At 39.9% G+C, this 24,827-nt stretch overlaps 1 protein-coding gene across 1 annotated transcript in view; it reads left to right on the plus strand.

Moving 5' to 3' along the window:
* The window catches only part of BABAM2 (BRISC and BRCA1 A complex member 2), a 187,781-nt gene that overhangs the window by 53,640 nt on the left and 109,314 nt on the right, over window positions 1-24,827 (plus strand). Inside the window, exons 5-6 of the mRNA XM_075412827.1 lie at window positions 1,973-2,167; window positions 7,442-7,516. Of these exons, the coding sequence (XP_075268942.1) occupies window positions 1,973-2,167; window positions 7,442-7,516 (270 nt within the window). The remainder of the gene's footprint in view (window positions 1-1,972; window positions 2,168-7,441; window positions 7,517-24,827) is intronic.

A 24,827-nucleotide genomic window follows, 5' to 3' on the forward strand; every position in this document is an offset into this window, starting at 1 on the left:
CCAATTACTCTGGAAGAATGTTTAGCTTTGAAGGTATGGCAATGATAATATTCCCATTTAATATGTGTTCTTACTGTCTAGGAGGGAAAAAAACAGAGTACTTCAAGCAGTGGTCAGATGCAGAGTCTGTGACACTGTGGTAGCTTCTAAATGCAGAGGTTCAGGACAGTATCTTAGCCACGCTGAGACAATGAGTAGAGTAGGAGTACAGTTTAATCCTGTAACTGTTCATTCATCCATGTAAAGCGAAGCAAATCGTGATCAGCAGTTATATCCTGTTGTGTTTCTTGAACTGAGCCTGTCAATCTTGGGTGAATCTGTAAATTATTTGAACATCAGGTCTTTTTCAAATCTATACTCTAGAGAGAAGTGTTCCCCTAAGTGCTCCATCCACACTCTAAGATTCTAAGTTTTTCTTTTTTTATCAAAGCAAAAAGAACATCTGTGTATTCTAGGAGACAAGTTTTTTATCCAGCTTCATTCATTTACTTAACTTAGGTTAAGAAACGTAATTTTTTATGTGTTCGAGTACAAAGAAGTCCTAAGATAGTTACTTGAAAGCACAGAAATATTTTCTGTACTTTCATTGTAGAAAATGATGCATACCAAAGCAGTTTTTCCCCCAAAGAGGTAAAAAAGGGCTAATGTTGGGGGTTTTTTTGTCCTTGCCAAAGAATGTAAATTATGCATACAATTTGTTTATGAAATGTCTGCAACTTCCAAGACAAAAGTAACTGCTTTGAGTTCAGATACTGATAAGAGATTTTATTTGCAGCTACTATATTATATTTTCACTTAGTTGTAAAATACAGAGATCTTTGCCAGTTCTAAGGATCTTATTGTTAACTGTACAATCCATGCAATTTTAAATCCCGTTGCAGCTAGTTTGTTGTCATATGTCTATGTGATATACAGAAATGCAGGATAATTTTGGTTATACTCAAAGCTGACCAAAAGCTGCATGACTGTTAACATGCCCTGAGCTTGTATCAAGGAGACCTGTTGAGGACCTAAGTACAAAGGATACGGGCTTTTACATCAGAACTGTCTCATGTCCTATCGGTATGGAGTACAGGGTGAGTCCTCATCTGCCCTTAACATAGATCCATTCTAGGTCAACCAGATGTAGGCAAGCAACGCTGATCGTGTTAGGTATGGTTTGTAATGCAGAAAATCTTCCTGGATAAAACTTACTGTGCATGGAAGACTGATCTAAGGCAATGTTGCAGTAGTTCAACTGAGAGACTGTGCTACTGACACAGTTATCTTCATTGCATTAGCATTTTTATTTCTGTTAGCTGTGTTTCTTGATATACAGTCAACTTGTACTAAAACTTCTGCCAGGCATGTTGAAGAGACTTGTGTATGGATGGCATTTGTGTTAAAGGGGTGAGTCAAGGTAACTCTAGTGAACAGGCAGTCAAGGTGAAGTAAAGCGCAAGGTTGAGGCAATGGAAGACAACCCATTTGCCCCATCACTGTCAATACTATATCCACTGTTTGAATAAAGGAGCAAAGTTCTTTCCATAGTTGATGTTAATTTGGCATATTTACTTGGGCTGACTGCTTTTTGAGTCACACACTGTGCCAGGCTGTACTTACCTGATTTCTGTACGTTTCATATCAGTTTTAATTTTTTTAATTCACAGTTTTCAAGTTCTCAAATGCAAAAGTATAATTTTAGGGAGGAATGGAAAGGTAATTTGGGTCTATCTATGCCTGGTAGTAGCCCTGTTATCAGTTTTCTGGTCAGTCCCTATATGGCCTCTTATTTTACATTAAGGCTTGCTTCTGCTGTTTGACCTGGTATTCTTTCAAAGCATGATACAACCTTTACATTTAGTATTATGGTTTAGTTTTGTCACAAAGCTTCCACATGCATGTGTGCCTCTGGTATCAGTGTGGAAGGGGGAGTGCTTGTCTCTCTGTTGCTGTAAACAATTATGGTCTCTGTTCCTTTCTAATTCAACAGAATTTAGCTTCTTGGAATCCTTCAAACCCGGAATGCCTCCTGCTTGTTGTGAAAGAACTGGTGCAGCAGTATCACCAATTTCAGTGCAGCCGATTACGTGAGAGCTCTCGTCTCATGTTTGAATATCAGACTTTACTTGAAGAGCCCCAGTATGGAGAAAACATGGAAATCTATGCTGGCAAAAAAAACAACTGGGTAAGCTATTAAGAATATTTCTGCTAAAATGCTTTTAATGACCCTTTCATTTTAATAAATATAGCTTTTGCCTTGTAAAACGTGAGTTGTTTCTGTGGAGCTCCATGCTTTGTTTGCAATGGAAAAAACTTCTATTTGACTCTAGTACACTTTCTGTACTCCCTGTTTTGTACATTGCTGTCATTCCACTACCTTGGTTGAATCAGATTTCCAGGTGAGTAACTTTTTCAACCTGATGTTAGTTCATGTGATTTATAGATGAGAACTTTGAAAACTGTTGAATAGTCTGTGCAGTGTTTGCAGGGCACATTACAATGTATTATGGAAGTCTGAGTGAGCTCTGAAGATTTGAGAGACAGAATAACAGAGTTGGTATGACGCCCTGCCCAGGCAGACCAGGGTGGATCTGTTAGGGTGTGGTTCCACATTACAGTTGAGTTGGTTTAATTGGTAGCTGCAGCTGCCTGTTTCCCTCTGGCACTTCTCTAAGATGAAATGTGTTGTTTCAGAAACCTAAACTGGAGAGGGGAAAAAAAAAAAAGACTCAATTTTTTGCAAAAGGACAGGAGGAGGTGAGATGGGCTAGAGCGGTGGCTTTGTAGGGCCATGTCTTCATATGACCAATCAGAGATTAAACTGGTTTATCTGTTTCCTGGGGTTGTGTCCTTTGCCTGGGAAATGTGCCATGCTGTGTAGAAACACTCTTTGTATACCTTCTCAGCCTTCTACAAGGAGGCTGTTAGCAATGTAGGCATTCTGGTTAGCATGTGATGTAGTTTTTATTTTTTGTAATTGATCCTCTCCCACAGAGTAAGCTTTGCAAAAATCAGGTTTTTTTGACTGGTAGTGTATTTATCATGGGAAGTCTGGAGTAAGATACATCAGGAAATACCTAATTGTGTTTATGCTGAAGATGTTCCCCCTCTTGCTTTCAGCAACAGCATACTCTTAAGATACTGGCCTTCAGAAGCAGTGTCTTTTGAAATAGGTGCAGTCTTTAAATTGATGAAAATTCGGCATTCCTGTTATCAGGGACTAGAATTCAGTTTTATGTCAATTTAATCATCCTTAAGTTGCAGGTGACGCAAGGATGTTTACCTCACAACTCACAGTACTCATCTTTGTCTGTTTTTCTTTTCTTAGACAGATGATCCAGGCTTTTTTATTTTAAGCCAAGTAAAATTTTATCAGAGGATTTCAGATCTCTTTTTTTTTATGTTTATAGATCAGAACACTTCATTGAAATTAATTTGTTCTTAAATGTTATTCTCTATAGCTGGCATCACAAACAACTTGCTACGTCTGTAAATATCATCAGGCTGGTTTATTGAAATGCAGAAGGCTTTCTGAACTGTACTTAGATTTTATCATCATTTTTGACAACTGCCAAAATTCTACTCAAGATTGTAGAAAACCAGGGGTTTTTTTTCCTTTTTTATGGGAAAGACATATGTACTCAAGGTTTTTGAATCTTTCCTCAGTCTTTGGTGACTGAATAAAGAACTTTTTTTTTTGCATTTGAAATGCTATGTTAGTTAAAAATATTCCAATAGATTAAAAACATTTAGAGGCAAATACTTTTAATCATTGCAGAGCTTTTTGAGGTTTCTGTAGCGTGTATTTCGTTTTCATAGTTTACATTCTCTGTCAAGAAGACTCTGAGGGTCTCATTTGGAGATTTTATGAATCTGATACCCACAAGACAGGGACTTGTTTATGAGTGTTTTAAAACTCAAAACTATGAAACCAACTTGTGTAGTTCTCCTTCCTGTCCTTTACAACTGTCTTGTTAGTCTTGATGATCAGCACAATTGCAGTGTTTATCTAAAAAGCAAGAGGTAAACTGCATGTTATCTCCTTTGTCTTGAAGTCATTGAAATTCATGTTGCGCTCTCTCAGGAATCAATAGTGGCTCAGAAGACTTCTGAAATAATAATCTATGAATGAACCTTGCACAGTGTTATGAGAACAATCATCTTAAGTGCATGAGTTAATAAAAGAAAAAAGAATTAGAACAGGAGGCCTGAATTCAGTGCTGTGTCCCAAAATGGAACAGAAATTTGCTTTTTTACCTTTGTTCCAGTATCTCCAATTTCTTGAAGTGATCTCCAAGATCTGTGACAAATAGACAAATCGTTATCTAGCGTAGTAGCTGCATGTTGGCAGCGTCCCAGCTGATACAGACGCCCAGTAACTAGCCAGTGTCTCAGTGGCCGGAAATTCATCTGAGTCGGCGGGATGCCGGTGCGCAGCGGGTTGGGGCTGGGGAGGCGGGCACCATGGACAGGGACCACTCCCTGCCCACCCGCAGCGCGTGGGGAAGGCACACGATGCTCAATAACCTTGACTGAATGACTTAGAAGATCTAGACTGCAAGTCCTGGTTTACTTCCATATCTCAGAGCAGCTGATGTTTTGATCAGGGGCCATTCATCTCTTCAGTGGCCATCCCAGTTCATCAGACTTGGTATTTTACCAGAAATAGTTTTCTGGGTTTTAAGGCAAATGTTGTATGGCATCTTTTTTGGAAGTGAAGTACAGACAGGCAGCACTGTATGTAATACCAATTTCACTCTGAATAAAAAACGAGTGCCCCAACTGTTGTCCAAGCAGTCTTTGTGTTACACATGCAGTCAGTGGTTTTGCTGCACACAGAAGTAATACAGCATCAGAAAGCTGGCATCTGTCCTCACAAGTAGTGTCATCAGGAAAGGCTTCAATGTAATATACGCTCACTTTTTGTTGCATAGTGTTTCTCTTGCAGTTGCTTTGCCTCTGTTGTATGAGTACCAGGGACAAATTTTAAGGGCAATTCTGAGTTAGCTGGCAGCAGGGTGTATTACAGCCTAACATCACATAAACCCTTCTGGCAAATTATATTACTGGCATGGTACTGTTGGAAAGATTTTTGGTTGCATTCGAGATCTTTTTTTTTTTTTTCTTTTTTAGTGACTGGAAGGTAGAATGAGCTGTCTCTAGTTCATGCCTGATACATAGACAAAGAAACAAGTTGGCACTGATATTAGCATTGTTTATTATACATCTGCCTAAAACAACATCTTTGTATGTGCTTAGTGGCTTTGGACAAAATATTTGCTTACTTTAGGTATAAAATTAATTGAAGAAATTCAATTCTATAGAATTTTTTTTCTTTTTAATTTTATTTCATGTCAGTACCACAGAAGAACGTGCGTAGCAAACAGTCATTTATATTCCTCAGCTGTGCTGCCTAGGAGCTTACCATTCTTTCTGGAAAGCCAGTTTCCATTGACTTTGACCTTCAGTACATTCTCAAGAGGCTTGTGCATCTGCAAGCTCATTTCCATTGGGTTTTTTTTTTTCAGCCAGTTCCTTTCTGAACCAAAATATATAGCAATTGGTGTGGTCCATCACTGTGGAGGCTCGTGGTCTAGTGGTATACGGCCAGTGACAACTTCCATGTTTTCTCTTATGCGTAGCCCAAACAATTTATTGATTAGGGCAGCTAATTGAGAGAGGAGGCAAATGTGCTGACTGTTTTGCAATGGCATACAGCAAATTTTCAATATCAATACAGGGGTTAAAAGACTTTGAATGCCTTCCTCTTGAAGAGTTCTCATAGCCTTTGACAAGCTGTCCCCATAGCTCTATGGAGTTCTTGCGATAACATCTACTAAACGTAATAAAGCGGTGGCCCAAAAGGTGTCTCGCTGACATCTATGTAGGTTGTAAGCCCTTGACTGTTGAGGGTGACTGATCATTTGCAAAGGTTGCCCAGAGAGGTTGTGGTATCTACATCCTTAGAGAAATTCAGAAGACATCTGGACAAGGTGCCAGGCAATCTGTTTGCTGTCAAGATCCTCTACATTTCTTCCGTGGGTCACTGCTGCATTTTACAGAAAGGATGCTTCCATGATTTCAGACATGTTACAGGCTTTTGCTCACCATAAGGTAAAGCTGTATACACAATAAAGATGATCCCGTTTAAATCTAGTGTAATATTAACATTCACCCATTTAATGAGAATTGCAGTATACACATTCATCATAGATTGATGTGCACTTTGCTAAAATTTGTATATTGTGCATTTCTTGTTTAAAAGTATTTTTCTTCTCGCTTTTTCTGGCTATACTCATGTAGCTATACTCATTTAAAATGGTAAAATGAAAATAAGATACAGATAACTTTGTTCAAGGAACAGTGAAATAGTACATGTGTGTTACTGTGGGAGAAAGAATGCTGCATATTCATGCAGCTTTGATTTGTCCCCTTGCCTGTTAAAATGCAAATAAGTACTGTTTTTTAAAAATTGTATGTCATCACATAACTAAGCAGCTTATGTATGCAAAGATAAGGCAGTGTTAAAACTAAAAAAAAGTTTTGCTGCCTTGTGTCAAGATGTACCTATTTTTTTGTACTTAACTGATAAAATTAATATTTAATGCTTTTTGTACTGTTAATTCATTGAAGTATACTTTCTGTGTCGTTACTTTACTGAATTAAAAAATAGGGATGACAAAAAATTAATATGGAGGAAATCAGGCAAGCATTTGTTTTTAAAAAAGAGCCAACTTCATTGCTTCATAACCAGGTGGACAAAGTCTGGTTTTGAGGAAGTGCATGAAACAGAAAGGAAATCCTTTCCATTTCCTTTGCATACACTTTATGCATAAAAAAGAGCAGTGTGTAGGGGATGCTTGGCAAATTTTCAGTAAATGGTTGTCTAGGTGTTAAGAGTCACATAATTCTGAAAACAAATTACATAAAAACTTCTACTTCAGTTCTTTATGTTTATTCAGAGGACACTGTTGATACCTTCTCACTGTTACACAAATCCTCTAATGTATACCTGCAGTGTTTGTGAAGGTGCCTCTATTTTATCTATATGCTCTTAGAAATTTGTCAGGCTTTTTGCTTTCAGACCGTTTGCAGGTCTCGCCGGACCTTTGTCCGGAAATGAGTACAGCCAAGACACCTCTATATTTAGGGCCTTAGAAAGTATAGTCTGATTTTTGTCATGCACGTTGTTGTATTCTGACTACTTTTTGCTGTTGACTTATGGGCAGTTGATGTTTTATGGTTTTTAAGGTGTTTTCTCATGTAGCGTCTGTGAAAACTGTAAATTTTTTTTTTTCCTCTTCAGTAATTCCATCGAGAAACTTTGTTTTACATCTCAACCCTTCTGTTTGGTATGAGCTCTTACATATCTTTCTCGTTAAGATTTCATCCTCAGAACATTAAATTTGTGGTTCTGTTTTAGACACCAGGTCTCACTAGCGTTACCTTTTTTCCACAGACTGGAGAATTCTCAGCTCGCTTCCTGTTGAAGTTGCCTGTAGATTTCAGCAATATTCCTACATACCTTCTCAAGGTAAAATTAATGTCTAACTTGCCAGTATTTGAGAAAGAGTATGAATTATCGAGTGTTCTTAGTAACTATTTTGACTTTCCTACCCTCCTCCTTTCCAAGAGTTTGAAAATCCACCATTTCTAAACCTGTTTGGATTACGTTTTGGAAAGGTGAAATTAGGCATACTGTTGTTTGCATGCTGTTTTACTAGATAGCAGATATACACCTATCACTCTAAAGGACCTTGCAGGATTAGGGTTGTTGCAGAAGATGGCATGCAATGCAGATGTTATGGATTTTTAGAAAATACGATAGATAGCAAACTCTTGACCATATCCAAGGTATTATTTAATTTAAATATTTCCAGATAAACTCCTTTATATGAGTCTATGGAATTTCATGCTATGAAAGTGTTGGGTTTTTTAATGAACAGTCCAATTGTACCAGTAGTCTTGATAGTAGAAGCAGAAAAGCGAGCTAAATATACCATTTCTTAACAGGGAGTGAAAGCAAATATTGGTGACACGAACTGAAGGTTTCGATGATTGCTTTGCTTCGTTGTTTACAATGAACACTAATTTGACCAGATACTTCAGAAAGTAGGACTATAGAATATTGATGTGAGTTGGAAAAAAGTAAGTCTTTCTTTGCTAAGAGGAAAAAAAGCCCCCCCCAAACTTGTGACAACCTACCAACACGTAATAATTTGAAATGAGTGGTTTTCACAGCAGGAAGACAGTCAGTCTTTCAAGCAGTTCCTGTGGAAGCCCATCATAAGGTCAATGTTACTATACTCAGAGAACGCAGTGAGAGATCTGGCTTCTCTGTCTATTACTGTCAGAATGAAGTGCCAGAACTACTACTTGCAGACAAGGTTTGAGTCAGCTGATGTTACCAGCACCCATGTTTCCTTTAAAGTGCATGTCTGCCTCCTTACTCAGCTTTTTACTTTTAAATATTCGGAAAGAACAGCTACTTAATGTTTAGCAACTAATGTGTTGAGATGAAAATGTCAGTGTAGATCCCATTACCTCCTCTTCATCTTATTGTTAGAACTGTCTTCAACTATTGTTAGATCACAATTGCAAGGTGAATCTGAAGTGTTTTTCCAAATAAGATGTCTCAAACTAAGAACCATGAAAATAAAGGCAGGCACAACTATAATCTGGCTGAAAATTTTGGAGGTAGTCTGAGATCAGTATCCTATGATCTCTTTACCTTCCGCAGACTGTTTGCTGTTTGAGTAATGAGCCGCTCCTCACTTTCTCAAAAGCATCCAGACATTTTCAGTTTGTACCTGTGTTTGTGGTAGCAGCCCTCCTCCCAGCTGCTGTCTTTCATCAGGGCCTTCTCTTTTCACTTGATGGCAATGTTTCCAGTCAGATATAAGAGAGTTGGCCGAGGCCTATTCAGGAAGGATGGTGTTGAGAAGCAGGATGCAGCAACAGTTCACCTGTACTGCAGGATAGCTGTGATTTGCTTCTGAAAGACTCTGTGGAAAAAAGGAGACTGAGAACGTCTAACATGAACTATGCTTTTTGCTCCTGCCAGAGCTCCAACTGCAGTATTTTCCAGGAACAATTTTAAATTGGTCAAGAATTTCAAGACAAGTGCATACCCAGTATGTTTGATAGCTTCGGTCACAGGACTGTCTTATACCTCGGTTCGTCCTCTGGGGAAACTGCATGAGTTGGAGGTTGGAAGGTGGTGTATGGCTTGTGTAAGCAACTGTTATCGTGTAGGAACCCTGTGATAGAAACATATTCTACTTTTGTTCCTAAAGAGTAACATTTTAATGCATGACAGCATACTCCTCCTTACTGTAATTCCCTATCATGTTCACTAAACGTCTTCCACCTTCTCTAAATGTGGTTGGTGTACTGTGGTATGCTGCTTCCTGGGGCATCGTTCACCCTGAGTACTGAATGATTCGTTTGTCTGGAGGAAAACCTGTATTTATTTTGCATGCATATATAGACTGTGTGATGTGAAGAGGCATGCACAGAAGGTAGCAGAATCAAAGTTTCCTAGTCTGCCTTTATTTTGACATTTCAAAAATCTTGATGGCTTAGGTTTGGGTTTTTAAAATCAATGTATTTTTGTATGTAATAGTCTGGACTTCTACAACGGCAGGTCCTACTTGATGGGCAATGTACTGATGAGATCCTTAGCTTTCTTATGCAGACATCTACTGTGCAAACTAACAGGTTAACTGTCTGTGTTGGGAAGGCAATGTGTGGTGTGGATAGGTAGCCACAGGAGAAGAAATACTGTTTTATTCCAGTAGTGTTTGTTGATGACAGAAGAATGGTTAGACTGAGGCTTCAGCATGGATTATGATAGAGTGTTCTGTAGCAGGCATGGATCTTTTACCCCTGCTGCCTTAAGCTCCTTGTAGTCTGACGTGACCAGCTATGTGAATGACATAGAATCACAGAATGGTAGGGGTTGGAAGGGACCTCTGTGGGTCATCCAGTCCAACCCTCCTGTCAAAGCAGGGTCACCTACAGTAAGCTGCAGAGGACCTTGTCCAGGCGGGTCTTGAATATCTCCAGAGAAGGAGACTCCACAGCCTCCCTGGGCAGCCTGTTCCAGTGCTCCGTCACCCTCAGAGGGAAGAAATTCTTCCTCATGTTCAGACAGAACTTCCTGTGCTTCAGTTTGTGCCCATTGCCCCTTGTCTTGTCGCTGGGCACTACTGAAAAGAGCTTGGCTCCATCCTCCTGACACCCACCCTTCAGATATTTGTAAGTATACATTAGGTCCCCTCGCAGCCTTCTCTTCTTCAGGCTGAACAAGCCCAGCTCCCTCAGCCTCTCCTCGTAGGAGAGATGCTCCAGTCCCCTCATCATCCTTGTAGCCCTCCGCTGGACTCTCTCCAGTAGCTCCTCACCTTTTTTGAACTGGGTAGCCCAGAACTGGACACAGTACTCCAGATGAGGCCTCACTAGGGCAGTGTAGAGGGGAAGGAAAACCTCCCTCGACCTGCTGGCCACACTCCTCCTAATGCACCCCAGAATGCCATTGGCCTTCTTGGCAGCCACGGCACACTGCTGGCTCATGGTCAACCTGTCGTCCACCAGGACACCCAGGTCCCTCTCCGCAGAGCTGCTCCCCAGTAGGTCTGCCCCAAGCCTGTACTGATGCATGGGGTTGTTCCTGCCCAGGTACAGGACCCTGCATTTTCCTTTGTTGAATTTCATCAGGTTCCTCTCTGCCCAACTTTCCAGCCTGTCCAGGTCTCGCTGAATGGCAGCACAGCCTTCTGGTGTATCTACCACACCTCCCAGTTTGGTGTCATCAGCAAACTTGCTGAGGGTACATTTTAACTCTTCATCCAGGTCGCTGATGAAGAAGTTGAACAAGACTGGGCCCAGTACTGACCCCTGGGGGACACCACTCGTTACCGGCCTCCAACTAGACTCAGCGCCACTGACGACAACCCTCTGAGTTCTGCCATTCAGCCAGTTCTCAATCCATTTCACCAACCACTCATCCAGCCCACACTTCCTGAGCTTTCCTAGGAGGATATTATGGGAGACGGTGTCAAAAGCCTTGCTGAAGTCAAGGTAGACAACATCCACGGCTCTCCATCTACCCAGCCGGTCATGTCATCGTAGAAAGCTATCAGATTGGTCAGGCGTGATTTCCCCTTGGTGAATCCATGCTGACTACTCCTGATAACCTTCTTTTCCTCCACTTGCTTGTTGAGCACCTCCAGTCCTCGGGCACCTCTCCTGTCCTCCAGGACCTCTCAAAGATGATGGAGAGTGGCTCAGCAATGACATCTGCCAGCTCCCTCAGCACTCGTGGGTGCATTCCATCAGGGCCCATGGATTTGTGGGCATCCAGATTGCTTAAGCGATCCCTCACGCAGTTCTCCTCGACCAAGGGAAAGTCATCCTCTCTGTAGGCTTCCTCTCTTACCTCCGTGGCCTGGGATTCCTGAGGGCCTGCCTTGGCACTGAAGACTGAAGCAAAGAAGGCATTCAGTAGCTCTGCCTTCTCTGTGTCCTCCGTCACCAGGACACCCACCTCATTCAGCAGCGGCCCCACATTGTCCCTAGGCTTCCTTTTACTACTGATGTAGTTGAAGAAGCCCTTCTTGTTGTTTTTGACATCCCTTGCCAGCTTCAATTCCAGGTGGGCTTTGGCCTTCCTCGTTGCATCCCTGCACTCTCTGACCACATTCCTGTACTCTTCCCAAGTGGCCTGCCCCTCTTTCCACATTCCATGGACTTTTGTCTTCCACCTGATCTCCACTAGAACCTCCTTGTTTAACCATGCAGGCCTCCTGCCTCCTTTGCTCGATTTCTTTCTCAGGGGAATGCACCGCTCCTGAGCATGGAGGAAGTGACATTTAAACAGCAACCAGCACTCTTGGACCCCTCTGCCTTTGAGAGCCCTGGCCCAGGGGATTCCTCCCAGTAGCTCCTTGAAGAGGCCAAAGTTAGCCCTCCTGAGGTCCAAGGTTTTGATCCTGCTTATCGCCCTGCTTCCTCCACGCAGGATCCTGAACTCGACCATTTCATGGTCACTGCAGCCGAGTCTACCTCCAACCTTCACATCCTCCACCAGTCCCTCCTTGTTTGTTAATACAAGGTCCAGCAGAGCGCCTTTCCTTGTTGATTCCTCCACCACTTGCATCAGAAAGTTATCATTGATGCTCTGTAGGAACCTCCTGGATTGCGCCTGCCTAGCTGTATGGTCTTCCCAGCTGATGTCAGGGTGGTTGAAGTCCCCCATGAGAACCAGGGCCTGTGATTGTGAGGCTGCTTGCAGCTGCCTGTAGAAGGCCTCATCAACCTCCTCCTCCTGGTCAGGTGGCCTGTAGTATACACCCACCGTAATGTCACCCGTGTGAGCCTGTCCCTTAATTCTAACCTACAAGCTTTCAACTCATTCCTCATTTGCCACCAGGCCAAGCTCAATGCATTCCAGTTGCTCCCTCACATACAGAGCAACTCCACCACCTCTCCTTGTTGGCTTGTCTTTCCTAAAGTGTCTGTAGCCATCCATGACAGAATGCCAGTCATGCGAGTTGTCCCACCACGTTTCTGTGATGGCAACCAAGTCGTAGCCGTCCTGCTGTATAATGGCTTCCAGCTCCTCCTGTTTATTGCCCATGCTACGTGCGTTGGTATAGACACACTTGAGCTGGGCTGTCAATCTCACCCCTGACCCTGGCACACCAAGCCTGGGCTCGTCCCTAGTGAGCTGGGCGATGTCCCCTTCCCCCTTCGAACCTAGTTTAAAGCCCTCTCAATGAGCCCCGCCAGCTCGTGGCCAAGAATCCTTTTTCCCCTTTGAGATAGCTGCGATCTGCCTGTCATCAGCAGGCCCTGTGCTGTGTACACCTCCCTGTGATCAAAGAAGCCATCTCATATGACAACAATATAAAGGCAGGTAGAATTAGAACTACTCTGTTGTGGTTGAAATAATTATGCTCTGACTACTCCAAATTCATAAAGCAATTTAAAAAATTCAGATTTTCTTTAAACTGTCCATGTCTGTCTTCTTTTCTTTTTTTTTTTTGGATGAGACTTTTGACATAAATAGATCTTTGATTTGTTGCAATAAAATAGGAGTTTATTTTCCACCATGTCGCCAGTTGTGTTGGCTTAAATGCTACCTGCTGGATTATGGTACATGGTAGAGCATCTATTGATGCAGTGAAAATAATTGTTAATGTATTACCCCAAAAGGTGGAAGAGCAGTCAGTAATTGAAGGCTGTTAGTGTATTAACAGCTTAATATTTAACTGCAGAATTTAATGTGTTTGAATTATGTTCTAGTCTATAGCTAGCCTTATAGTGTGCAGTAGCTTTTTTGTAATGATTTGCGAAGTTCAAATCTGTGTTATACTTTCTCTGCCATCTTCTTTTTTGATGTTTAATTAATACGACTTGTATCAAAATCTGGTGAAATATTTAAACACCATTATTTTTGCCTCATCAGTCACTCTTAGTACCTCAGTGTTTTGTGATGCTCTTCTGAAATTTTTATTGATATCAGTAGGTAATCACACTACAGGTGTAACTGTAAGGCTTTATATATAGTAAGCCAATATTCAGATTTGAGGATGTAAGCTGTGGTGTTACAAAATCTTTGGAGTTGTTGAGAACACATTCTGGAATCAGAGATCTTACTCTGTCAACTTCGTACTAATGGTGGTGAGAGTATGGTGAGAGTATTCTCCTTTCCCTACAAAGAATAAAAATTTGATGGTGTAGCTTAAGTTGGATTGTTACGGACTGGAGAGGCAGATTTACCAGATTATTTTAAAGGTATTCACTGCACTAAATTTAAAATTCAGTTCAAGTTTGTGTGCATTTTAAGGTAAATAGCTGAATATATTGAAGAAGAACGTGAATGATTAAAAGAGCAATGCAGAGTACACTCTCTTTTCCTTTGAATTCTGAAATTCTAGTAAAAGTTCTTTGGTTATTATTTATTTGGAAACATAATACCCCTTGTAAAGGCTGCAACAGTTAGATATTTTTCCTCCACATTTCAAAAAAAAGTATCATTCTTTATTTTCCAAGCTACAGAAATGTTGGTTTACACTGAAAAAGCACATTTAGGAAAAGACAGACACCCTTTCATTATTTTTTCCTTTACAACGTTATACTTTAGTGCAAAGGTTTTGAATTGAATGTAGACCTTCATATCCACTTTTACATTTATTTCTTCTGTAAATCCATTTGACATAAATGAAAATCTTGAGTGTTGAAACAACTGCAGAATCAAGCTGGTGGCTCCAATTTACTGCAAGGTTCATTACTGATGAAGTCTTTCATTAAGGTTCTCTTATTTGACAAGAAAGTGGCTTTGGCTCATGAAAATCCTTACCTCTGTATCTGTTTACTATTATACTTTCCCTTTCCCTTTTTTGCAGTTGGATTTTTAATGTGCACATTCATTTTGTCTTAAATTCTCTTCTGTTGCTTGCAACATTTTTCATTTTTGCCACAGTATTTTATAAATGGGAGTATTCACTGCACATACTGGTTTTGAGAGTCAGTCTCTAGTTCACATTTGTGCCTCTACAGATACCATGTATACCACGGTAATAATGAAGGTAATAGCATCTAAAATAGCTCATCCGGATTTTGTTTCATTCTTTGTAGTTCTCGTCAGCTGTGGGGACATGTGTTGTCATAATGATCATTCATTAAATATCTCCAGCTCAGTAGTTTACAAATTGTACTGGATTATGTGACTGCCATATGATTGCACAATGTGAGTGAACTTTGTTGCCAATGATGCAGCTGAAAACAAGACATTTAGGTATTTCTCTTATACTTCCATGGCTTTTTTGAGGTTTTGGCTAAGAAAGATGTGCCATTACCACCACCTTCTTCTACGTAATTTTTAAAGTATTTCATTCCTATTTTTATGTACCTGCTTCTTGTGCCCTGGTGAATAGCTGATATCTGGACCATGATGATGATGTGACCAGCAGCCTTCCAGTAATTTCGTACTATTCAAGTGTAAAGGAAACATGCAAAGCAGACCTAATTTCTTTTTGTAGAAGATTTTTTAAAAATCTTTAAACCTGTTTTTTTTCTGAAGAGCTTTTTTTGTGATGACCATTGTATTTAGTGCGTATCTTTCAGAACTGAAACAAATAACAGACATTGTCTAGACACATTGCCAGGGGCCAAACAGTTGTGTGCAAGACTGTTGATGGAAAAGGTTTATCCTCAAGTTCAAACTGAAAGATAAAAACATATTTATGTTTTTCCTTACTGTGATTTCATCATTTGGAAGTCTGTTAAAAGACTTCAGCGCAACTTTTGTTTATGACGTAGACCAAATTCCAAGTGCTGTGAAAAGACTGCAATACTTGTGTGTGTTTGAGTAATCAACTATAGTAGAGAACAAACAAAAGTTAAGTGTAGTATGCAGGGTCAGATGAGACTTTTTTTCCAAGCCGATTTCTTTACTACTGTGATTTGGCAGTTTGATTTATTTGACAGCATTTAAGGTTTGTGTTAAATAGATGCAAATACCAAAACACAAATACACTTGTATAAAAATTAATACATCTGCTGTTTAACTCAAAAATTTGAGCTAAATATTCTGAAAAAGCATAACATTCTTTTTTGCCTTTAAACTTCATTGATTTTGTTGGTAGCTGGCTAACTAAAATCTGATGTGTAGTGTCTTAAGGTCACAAAGTCAATGGCAAGACGGAATTAGAGTCCAGATCTGACTTGATATTTTTGCACTAGACGATTTTACACTATGCTGGGCAGCTGCCTCTCAAAAGAGCATAGAGCATTATGCAGTATATACCATTTGACTGTCTTCCCATAATGTATATGTGTCTTCTGTATTGGGTAGAATGATGGACCTGTACATCATGTGAAGCTTGTCTGTTGTGCCAGCTGTCATTTTACCTCTTTTACAAGTACAAAACTTGGCAGTTTGTAAGACTTGTAGGTAATTCTGAAATCATATGTAATTCTCATAATTCACAATACTTTGACGATGCTTTCCATGGAGATCTTGTAAGCCAATACATAGATTGCTGTTAATCTTATACATGTTGAGATTTTGTGGCAGAAGCATAAAGTTAACTTCCTGAATTGTATTCCATAATGTATTCCTTATCTTGAGATGTATGTAAGCATTCAGAGCAAATAGTTTAAATTTTAAAAGTAGATGGCAGTATGGTCTTCACTAGATTGCTTATTGTACCAGTGTTACATTACTTAAACAGAATATCAAATCGTCAAAGATTGTCTAGGTTTCTTCTGTTAATAGTTTAAAGGCAAACTTTACAACGTGCGATTATAATGAGCCACCGAGATTTTAGATTAGAAGTGGTTCTGTGCAAGTTAGTACTGGCAATATTTGAAACAGAATAGATTGTAGTAGCTGAAGCCAGTGAATCGTACAGTCTAGAGGCTGCGAAAATAAATGTAACCTGTGTGTGTGTGGAAGGCATTTATCAAGAAGAGATGTCATTGATACTTGTCTCTAAGAATCTTTTCATTTTAGCCTGTGCCCAGAAATCTGTGGTTTACTTTTGCTGTCTACTTTTTTCATGAAAAAGTACTAAATGGAATGCCATCGAGGAAGTGTTCCTTTTCCTTGTTGTGCTGGCCAGTGTCAGAGTAGCAGCCTGTTGCCAGAAGCATGCAAAGTCCAAGCCGGGGTGCTTGCGTAATAAATGAGGGCAAAAATAATTAAAAATAAATAAATAAATAAAAAGGTGTTCATGTCATGAAATGTTTCTGGCAGTTTAAGAATTCGTGGAGTCAGAAAAATAGTGACCTTTTTGGTGATAAAATATTTTTAAGTGTCTAATTTTTCATAATAGCTGAAAAAGCATAAGATCTGTCAGCTGTAAAGGTCTGGGGTTTTGTTTTGGCTGTTTGTTTATTTTTTTTTTTTTAACAGGATGTTTTAGTTGTCACTGTAAGTAAAAGTGTAAGATCTTACTTATTGCACTGTATAGAAGCATTGTGCTTCTTAGCTAGTCTTACTGCTGCCGTCTAATTATTAACCTTCCAGAGTTTTGCAGAATAGGTCAGCCCTCTTGCTTTGCCACAGAATCTACTGATTCTGGCATTGGAGAGTTAAGAGTAAAGTGTTAGTGCTATAATTAAGTGAAGCTCCGCCCTATAAAAGTATACTTTCTAATCAGAACATGTTATATTTGATTTTGTAAACTGACCAGTTCCCTTCGTTCTCACTGAATTTTATTATTACAACTTTTTCACAACAACATGATTAGCTTGTAGTAACTAGTCTCTAAAACCACATAAAACATGTTAGTGTCAGGAGCACCTTAAGCTCCATATGCTGAAAGCCAAAAGCAATTTTTTAAATCAGCTTTTTCTGTAATTTATTGGCAGATTTTGTTAATAAGATCTGTCAACTGGAACAGCTCATTCTGCACAGCTGATGATTTTTATAGGTTATGATCTTAATATGAATCATAATCTCCAATCAACTGTATTTCTGATGACAGTTATCTTATATTTAAACATTTGATTTTTATAATGCAATAGTAAAGGACCACCACATCTACTGATAAATTTGACGATAATCATCTCAATTTCTGTGAATTTTTCTCTAATTTGATAGAACTACTGATTTGCTATTCTGAGATGAATAGAAAGAGGTTTTTTCATTAATTAAAAAAAAAATGGAAGAAAAACAGGTTAAAAAGAACAGCTTCTGAAATTTAAAAGCCTTATTTGCATCTGGTGGGAAAGTTTATAGACACGTTATGTTGCGTGACTTGGTTCAGATTTACTGCCTTGTTAGGGCTTGTAATTTGTACTGTTGCTTTATATTTGCATTCTATGTATTGCATAGGAAGAATGGAATTCAATAGCCATAAAAATAATTGTAGGTTATTACATAATGGTGGTGCTTGTTTTATCTGTCATGGTCCACCCATAGTATGTAGAACAAGCAATGTACAGTGGTCTTAAACTGGGAAGAGGTTCTTGGATATATTTTTTAAAGTTTTTTTCTTTAGTTCCCCATTGCCATTTCTTCTTGAAAGGAATAGTATTTGAGATACTGTTGAGCATAGAATATGAGCACAGCAATAATCTGTAAAATTAATTAACGAGCAAATCTGCATTTTATAGAAGTATATAAAGCATGATGGTAGGATGTGAAGAAGGATATGCCAGTGCTGAGCCCACGGTCTTGTTCTACTATTACGTTTCTTCCTTAGGCTTCAGGTCGGGGCCTAAGTCCTACAGCAGCTCGTATTTTTGTGCTTTAAAGTGAATTTTGTATACAAATGCCAGTTATTTAATGTTACAGTGATCAGGTTGGTTTAGTGTTTTGGGGTTTTTTTGTTCTGGGTTTCAATAGTGCTAACACAAATGTACGTGTGTATGTATGATGATTTCATATGATTCTTAGTCATTCTTGTTTTGCATTCTGTGATGTGCATTGGAGCTTTTCTATGTCAAATACACAAAACCCTTTGATGGCTGGCATTCTAGAAAGGTAGGGTTTTTTTTATTTTGGTTTTTTAAATATGTATCTGAAAATAACTGTGTAGCAGAGTGTATTACACTGCTTACTTTTCTTTGGTTTCATAGGTTTAAAGGTTTAAGCCAAAAATATAAGAAAAAAAATTAAAGCTTTACTGTTGAATCAGTTACTCTCAGCAGTAAACATTCTGAGGTTGGATGATCTGTCACATTTATTTTAGTTTAATTGATACTGACAATGTCATTGATCATAATATCATGAAACATAAAGTTAAAAAAAACCAACAACAAAACATCTAGGATGTTCTGCATTTTGCTTCCATGTTACCAAAAGAATGCACAGCATTTTCTCCACTAATTGGTAATGAATAATGAGCCATGTTTCTATCGAGCTTTGTATTTCTATGGTAACTTGTATTTAGGAAAGTAGTTGCTTGTTTACATGAGGTGTATTTTGGTATTTTCTGTTTTAGAAGGAGACTTTAGATGCAGAAGGCTAAAGGAAAGACTGCCTTGTCCAGCAGCATCTCGGCGAGACAGTGAAAGAAAGATAAATAAGACTTAGACCTGTTGACTCTGTTTCTGTTTTAATGATTTAAGTGTTCATGCTAGGACTTGCATGTCTTGTGTGCTGGGACCTGTAATCGTTGCGAACAGCACGTCCATGGGAGAGACTGGGCAGTGGGGAGGAGCGTTAGTTTGGCTTCGTTGCATGCAATTAGCTGCACTCCTTAGGTCTTAATATGTTACTACTATATCAAAATTTGGGCAAAAAGATGTGTGTGAATTAAGTGTTGTTTTTCAATTACATAATGAACTGTCTGGAGTGCACGTATAGTATTGAAGTATACCCACATAAGATAGGTAGGAAATACTTTTGCTGAAGGAAAATGGTGAAATAGAATTAAACTAATAATGCTGCCCCAACTCCTGTCATTCTTTGTCATTTTGATTATTTGCTTATTAGAGTTAGCTTTAGTAATAAACTGCTGAAATATGTACCTTTTTCAATATATCTAAACATGTTTATATATTTGGAGATATCAGATGTTCTGTGTTTTACTGTAGCATCTTTTCTGGTCTTTTCTGTCAGACAAATGTGATTGATGTCTTGACTAAAACTGATGACTGACTGATGGTATGTAAATAATCGGCTACTCATTTGCAAGAACCCTGAGGACAATGTGTTGATTAACAAAGAATAAACACGCTTGTTCCAAATTATTATTTTCATTGTTTAGCATTTATAGTGTGTGTCCTAGATAAAATCATTAATTCTGTCTCATTTCACCTAGACTCATGACTTTTTGTAAGTAATAAATCTTATTTATTTTTCGTCTTACTATTGTTAAGTGGTTAGATTAACTCTTGAAATGTAGGTCAAATTATACACAGGTTATGGTTTTGACATACACGTAGGTATTGTCTCTTGTTATCTACATAGGCTAGATGAAAACAGTGACTGAGCGTCTCACAATCTCTTATTTAATATGTTGTTCACAGTAGTTGTGATGTATGGAAAAAAACTGCTATTTGTTAGACAGGATTTGAAGCATGGAGGAACTACATGTATACAAATTTACAGTGGAATCCTGAGGTGTGAGTAGAGAGCTTGTCCAAGGCTGTAACCAGGATGGTGGTGTTCTTCTCCCCTCTCTTCCCATAAACTTTACAATTCATCACAAGTACAATGAGCAGTTGTTCAGGTCCAGTGCTTTTTGGCACATTTTTCTTGAAGGCAAACCAAGACACTTCTGTCAGCAGGGAGGGCTGTATGACTTCAGAGTTGTTGGAGATTGTTCTCATTTTTCTCATAGGCCATTTTTCCACTGATACAGATTGTTATGGTGTCCCTCCTTAAAATTCTTTACTGTTCTTGAATGTTTCAAGTACCTGTTGATTTTACTTATCATGGACACCTCTTAACATTTGGACAGTAACTTAGGAGATGTTATACCGACTTGTGTAAATCACCTTTTCCATTGGAAAATTGTATGCTGCTCTTTCTCGCCTCCACCAGACTGTATAGTTAAACAACAATAACAAAACTCCTCCTAGCATTAAAAAGACTAGGGCTCAGAGTTCCAGCTATTGGTCCAAGCAATAAAAAGCATTTGGTTTCCATTTCTGAAACGAATAAGATGCTCCCTGCATGCCACTGACTTCAGTGGCAATAAACTCATTACAAGTACATAATATTTCTTAGGATTAGAGCTCATTGAAATTGAGTGTATCTCTCACGATGCTTAGAACTTCTGTGACACCTTCCTTCCAAAGGTCACAGAGCCCAGGTGTGTTATGCGTGAAAGAAAAGCACTGAAACTCTTTCAGTGACTGAAAAAATAATAAATAAATTGAAAAAAAAAATGACAGAGCAAGGAGCAGAGTACGTGAAATCTGCCTTGCTGACTGTCTGATAGTCCTCTCTGTGTGAAAAATGGTTAAACTAAGATACAATTCTAATTTTATATTCTTTGCACTGTGTTTCCTCTGTTTAAAAATAGAACATTTTCTAGGTAGAATGTAGTTCTTTGCGTATCCATTTTGGTTTGTGCATGTCATGTATTTTGACAGTGTGTGTAAAATGCTGTTAAAATGGCAGTAATTTCTAGGCTTTGTTCTGTGTAATTAACCTTGACTGCACAAGAAATACTGAACACAAGAGCTGTTTATCTTGCATTAAATATTCATTTTAAAATGGCAACTCAAGCTGCTTTTGCGAGTTTTAATTTTATTTTTTTAAATTTAAACTCAGAAACCATTGTTGAGACTTTATTTCAAGATGTGGAAATTCATATATGGATCCTGGGTAATAAAAAAGACTTATTTAGAGCAGGCAGCGTATTTGGAATAAAGACCAGTGACCAGCATTTATGCAACTTGTTTGGTAGAAATAAAGGACTCTGGTACTAATAATGTGAAACTTTAGGGTTGCATGTTTTATGAGCTCTCCTAAAACAAAAGAAATGTTGGAATGGAATTACCAGAGGGATTCTTCTAGTTGTAATAGCAAATGTTTCATGAGAAGCTATGCAACTGAATTTGTAATAAACAAGAGTGGCATTTTATGGTTGTGTTCTTGCAGCATCAGTTTTACTGTATTGCAGCAGCTTAACTAAAATATTCTCTTTTTTTTTTTTTGTTTACCACGAGTTGCCAGTTCCTTCTTGAAAAGATGTGTGATCAAACTGCAGCCCAGTTTACAGGCCTTCAGGCAGTGATAGTATCAGATTTGGGAGACTATACCTGTTAAAGCAACTTGGAGGCGTATATTATCTGTCTGACTCATGTGAGACAGTATTGCAGTATGCAGAATTATTTTTCCTTGGCTTCTTTATTTATAAATTTTGTGAATATAACTGGATAAATTTGACTCTCCTAGAAAAATGGTGTAGAAAGCTTTATGCCAGTGGTACCAAAATGTTATCACTGCTATCAAAAGGTAACTGCATATGAATAAACAGTAGATTAATAAAATGCTTCAATGCTAAATAAAAAAGAAGGTACAGCACTAAAAAGGTAATTTAATACAAAAGAACCAAGAATCATTAGAAGCCTAGTAAGAAAAAAAGATCCATATAGGTTTGGAGGGATGCCTTCCTGGGAAGGCAGAGCTACTGAATGCCTTCTTTGCTTCAGTCTTCAGTGCCAAGGCAGGCCCTCAGGAATCCCAGGCCACGGAGGTAAGAGAGGACGCCTACAGACAGGATGACTTTCCCTTGGTCTAGGAGGACTGCGTGAGGGATCGCTTAAGCAATCTGGATGCCCACAAATCCATGGGCCCTGATGGAATGCACCCACGAGTGCTGAGGGAGCTGGCGGATGTCATTGCTGAGCCACTCTCCATCATCTTTGAGAGGTCCTGGAGGACAGGAGAGGTGCCCGAGGACTGGAGAAAGGCCAATGTCACTCCAATCTTCAAAAAGGGCAAGAAGGAGGACCCAGGGAACTACAGGCCGGTCAGCCTCACCTCCATCCCGGGAAAGGTGATGGAGCAGCTTATCCTGGACGTCATCAACAAGCAAGTGGAGGAAAAGAAGGTTATCAGGAGTAGTCAGCATGGATTCACCAAGGGGAAATCATGCCTGACCAATCTGATAGCTTTCTACGATGACATGACCAGCTGGGTAGATGAAGGGAGAGCCGTGGATGTGTTGGCTTTCGACACCGTCTCCCATAACATCCTCCTAGGGAAGCTCAGGAAGTGTGGGCTGGATGAGTGGTCCGTGAGGTGGATTGAGAACTGGCTGAATGGCAGAACTCAGAGGGTTGTCGTCAGCGGCGCTGAGTCTAGTTGGAGGCTGGTAACTAGTGGTGTCCCTCAGGGGTCAGTACTGGGCCCAGTCTTGTTCAACTTCTTCATCAACGACCTGGATGAAGAGTTAGAATGTACCCTCAGCAAGTTTGCTGATGACACCAAACTGGGAGGTGTGGTAGACACACCAGAAGGCTGTGCTGCCATTCAGCGTGACCTGGATAGGCTGGAAAGTTGGGCAGAGAGGAACCTGATGAAATTCAACAAAGGAAAATGCAGGGTCCTGTACCTGGGCAGGAACAACCCCATGCATCAGTACAGGCTTGGGGCGGACCTACTGGGGAGCAGCTCTGCGGAGAGGGACCTGGGTGTCCTGGTGGACGACAGGTTGACCATGAGCCAGCAGTGTGCCGTGGCTGCCAAGAAGGCCAATGGCATTCTGGGGTGCATTAGGAGGAGTGTGGCCAGCAGGTCGAGGGAGGTTTTCCTTCCCCTCTACACTGCCCTAGTGAGGCCCCATTTGGAGTACTGTGTCCAGTTCTGGGCTCCCCAGTTCAAGAAAGGTGAGGAGCTACTGGAGAGAGTCCAGTGGAGGGCTACAAGGATGGTGAGAGGACTGGAGCGTCTCTCCTATGAGGACAGGCTGAGGGAGCTGGGCTTGTTCAGCCTGAAGAAGAGAAGGCTGCGAGGCGACCTTATAAATGCTTACAAATATCTGAAGGGTGGGTGTCAGGAGGATGGGGCCAAGCTCTTTTCGGTAGTGCCCAGCGACAGGACAAGGGGCAATGGGCACAAACTGAAGCACAAGAAGTTCCGTCTGAACATGAGGAAGTACTTCTTCCCTCTGAGGGTGACGGAGCACTGGCACAGGCTGCCCAGGGAGGCTGTGGAGTCTCCTTCTCTGGAGATATTCAAGACCCGCCTGGACAAGGTCCTGTGCAGCCTGCTGTAGGTGACCCTGCTTCGGCAGGGGGGTTTGACTAGATGACCCACAGAGGTCCCTTCCAACCCCTACCATCCTGTGATTCTGTGAAACTTGGAAAATTGTAGTAGTGATCTGTGTAAATAGGATTAAATAAAAAACAAAACCAAAACTAATTTTGCCATGCAGTTCAGCAAGACATAAGGTGAATGTGTGCTTAGTAGGACTACTCTTATGGAGTCAGGTGATAAGTGTGCAGTTTTGTGGCACACAGAAATGTAGGTTTTAAGATTTTAAGTAAAACAACCAGATCCGAGAGCAGTAGAAATAGTGAGGCTTCATTTCGTACAGGTTTAATCCTTTGTCTCCTTGAATCTCTACGCTGTGCCATTATGGTTCTCCCCTGTATCCCATGTAGGAATTTATCAAGTGAGAAGATGGGACCTGTTTTCACTGGTTGGCCCCCCCAGTTGCTGTCGTTCGTAGCAAACTGAATTTACCTGTCACAGTATTTGGTGGAGTAGTTGATTGGCTGTCTCCTCTACCTGACTGCTGATCTTCATGTAGTTTCTGTGAACTTAATTATCTCTGAGACTAGAAACAAGTCGGGGAAAGGAGGGAAGAAGGGCAGGGAGGCATCTGGAAGTGTGCTCACATATGGACTGACTCTGAAATCAAATAAAAAGGGGGAAAAATCGTTACAGTGCGTGTATATTACAAAGAAAAACTTGCTGACATTGAAAACTTTTTCATCATTCAAGAAGTTTTAGAAAAATTTTGCTCAAGTGGAATGAATGCCCAAGTAGAATATTTACACTTGGTTACCACCGAGACATTTTGTTGAGTTTGTTTGTAAACTCCTTCCTGCAATCCAATCCTCTATCAGTGTTGTTTATATCAATTTGGGAATGCCCATCTCGGGGATTATACAGTTTAAAAATAAATCTTTAGTCAAGCGATCAGTGCAAGAACATATGTGGTAGGTGAAGATACAGCTGGTTTTCTCCTTCCTCCACTGAGTGGTTCTGTGTTACTGTGAAGGAAATCTCTCCTTTCACGTGAGCCGACAGAATCGATAGTAAGTTTTCAATACGAAGACAGCTTAACAGCTCATTTAATGTGCAAAAGCTATTTTGGGGTTGGACAGAAGAAGCAAGAGTCTGAATTTGTAGAAAAAGATTA

The sequence above is a fragment of the Opisthocomus hoazin genome, chromosome 2, assembly GCF_030867145.1.
Source record: "Opisthocomus hoazin isolate bOpiHoa1 chromosome 2, bOpiHoa1.hap1, whole genome shotgun sequence".
NCBI lineage: Eukaryota > Metazoa > Chordata > Aves > Opisthocomiformes > Opisthocomidae > Opisthocomus > Opisthocomus hoazin.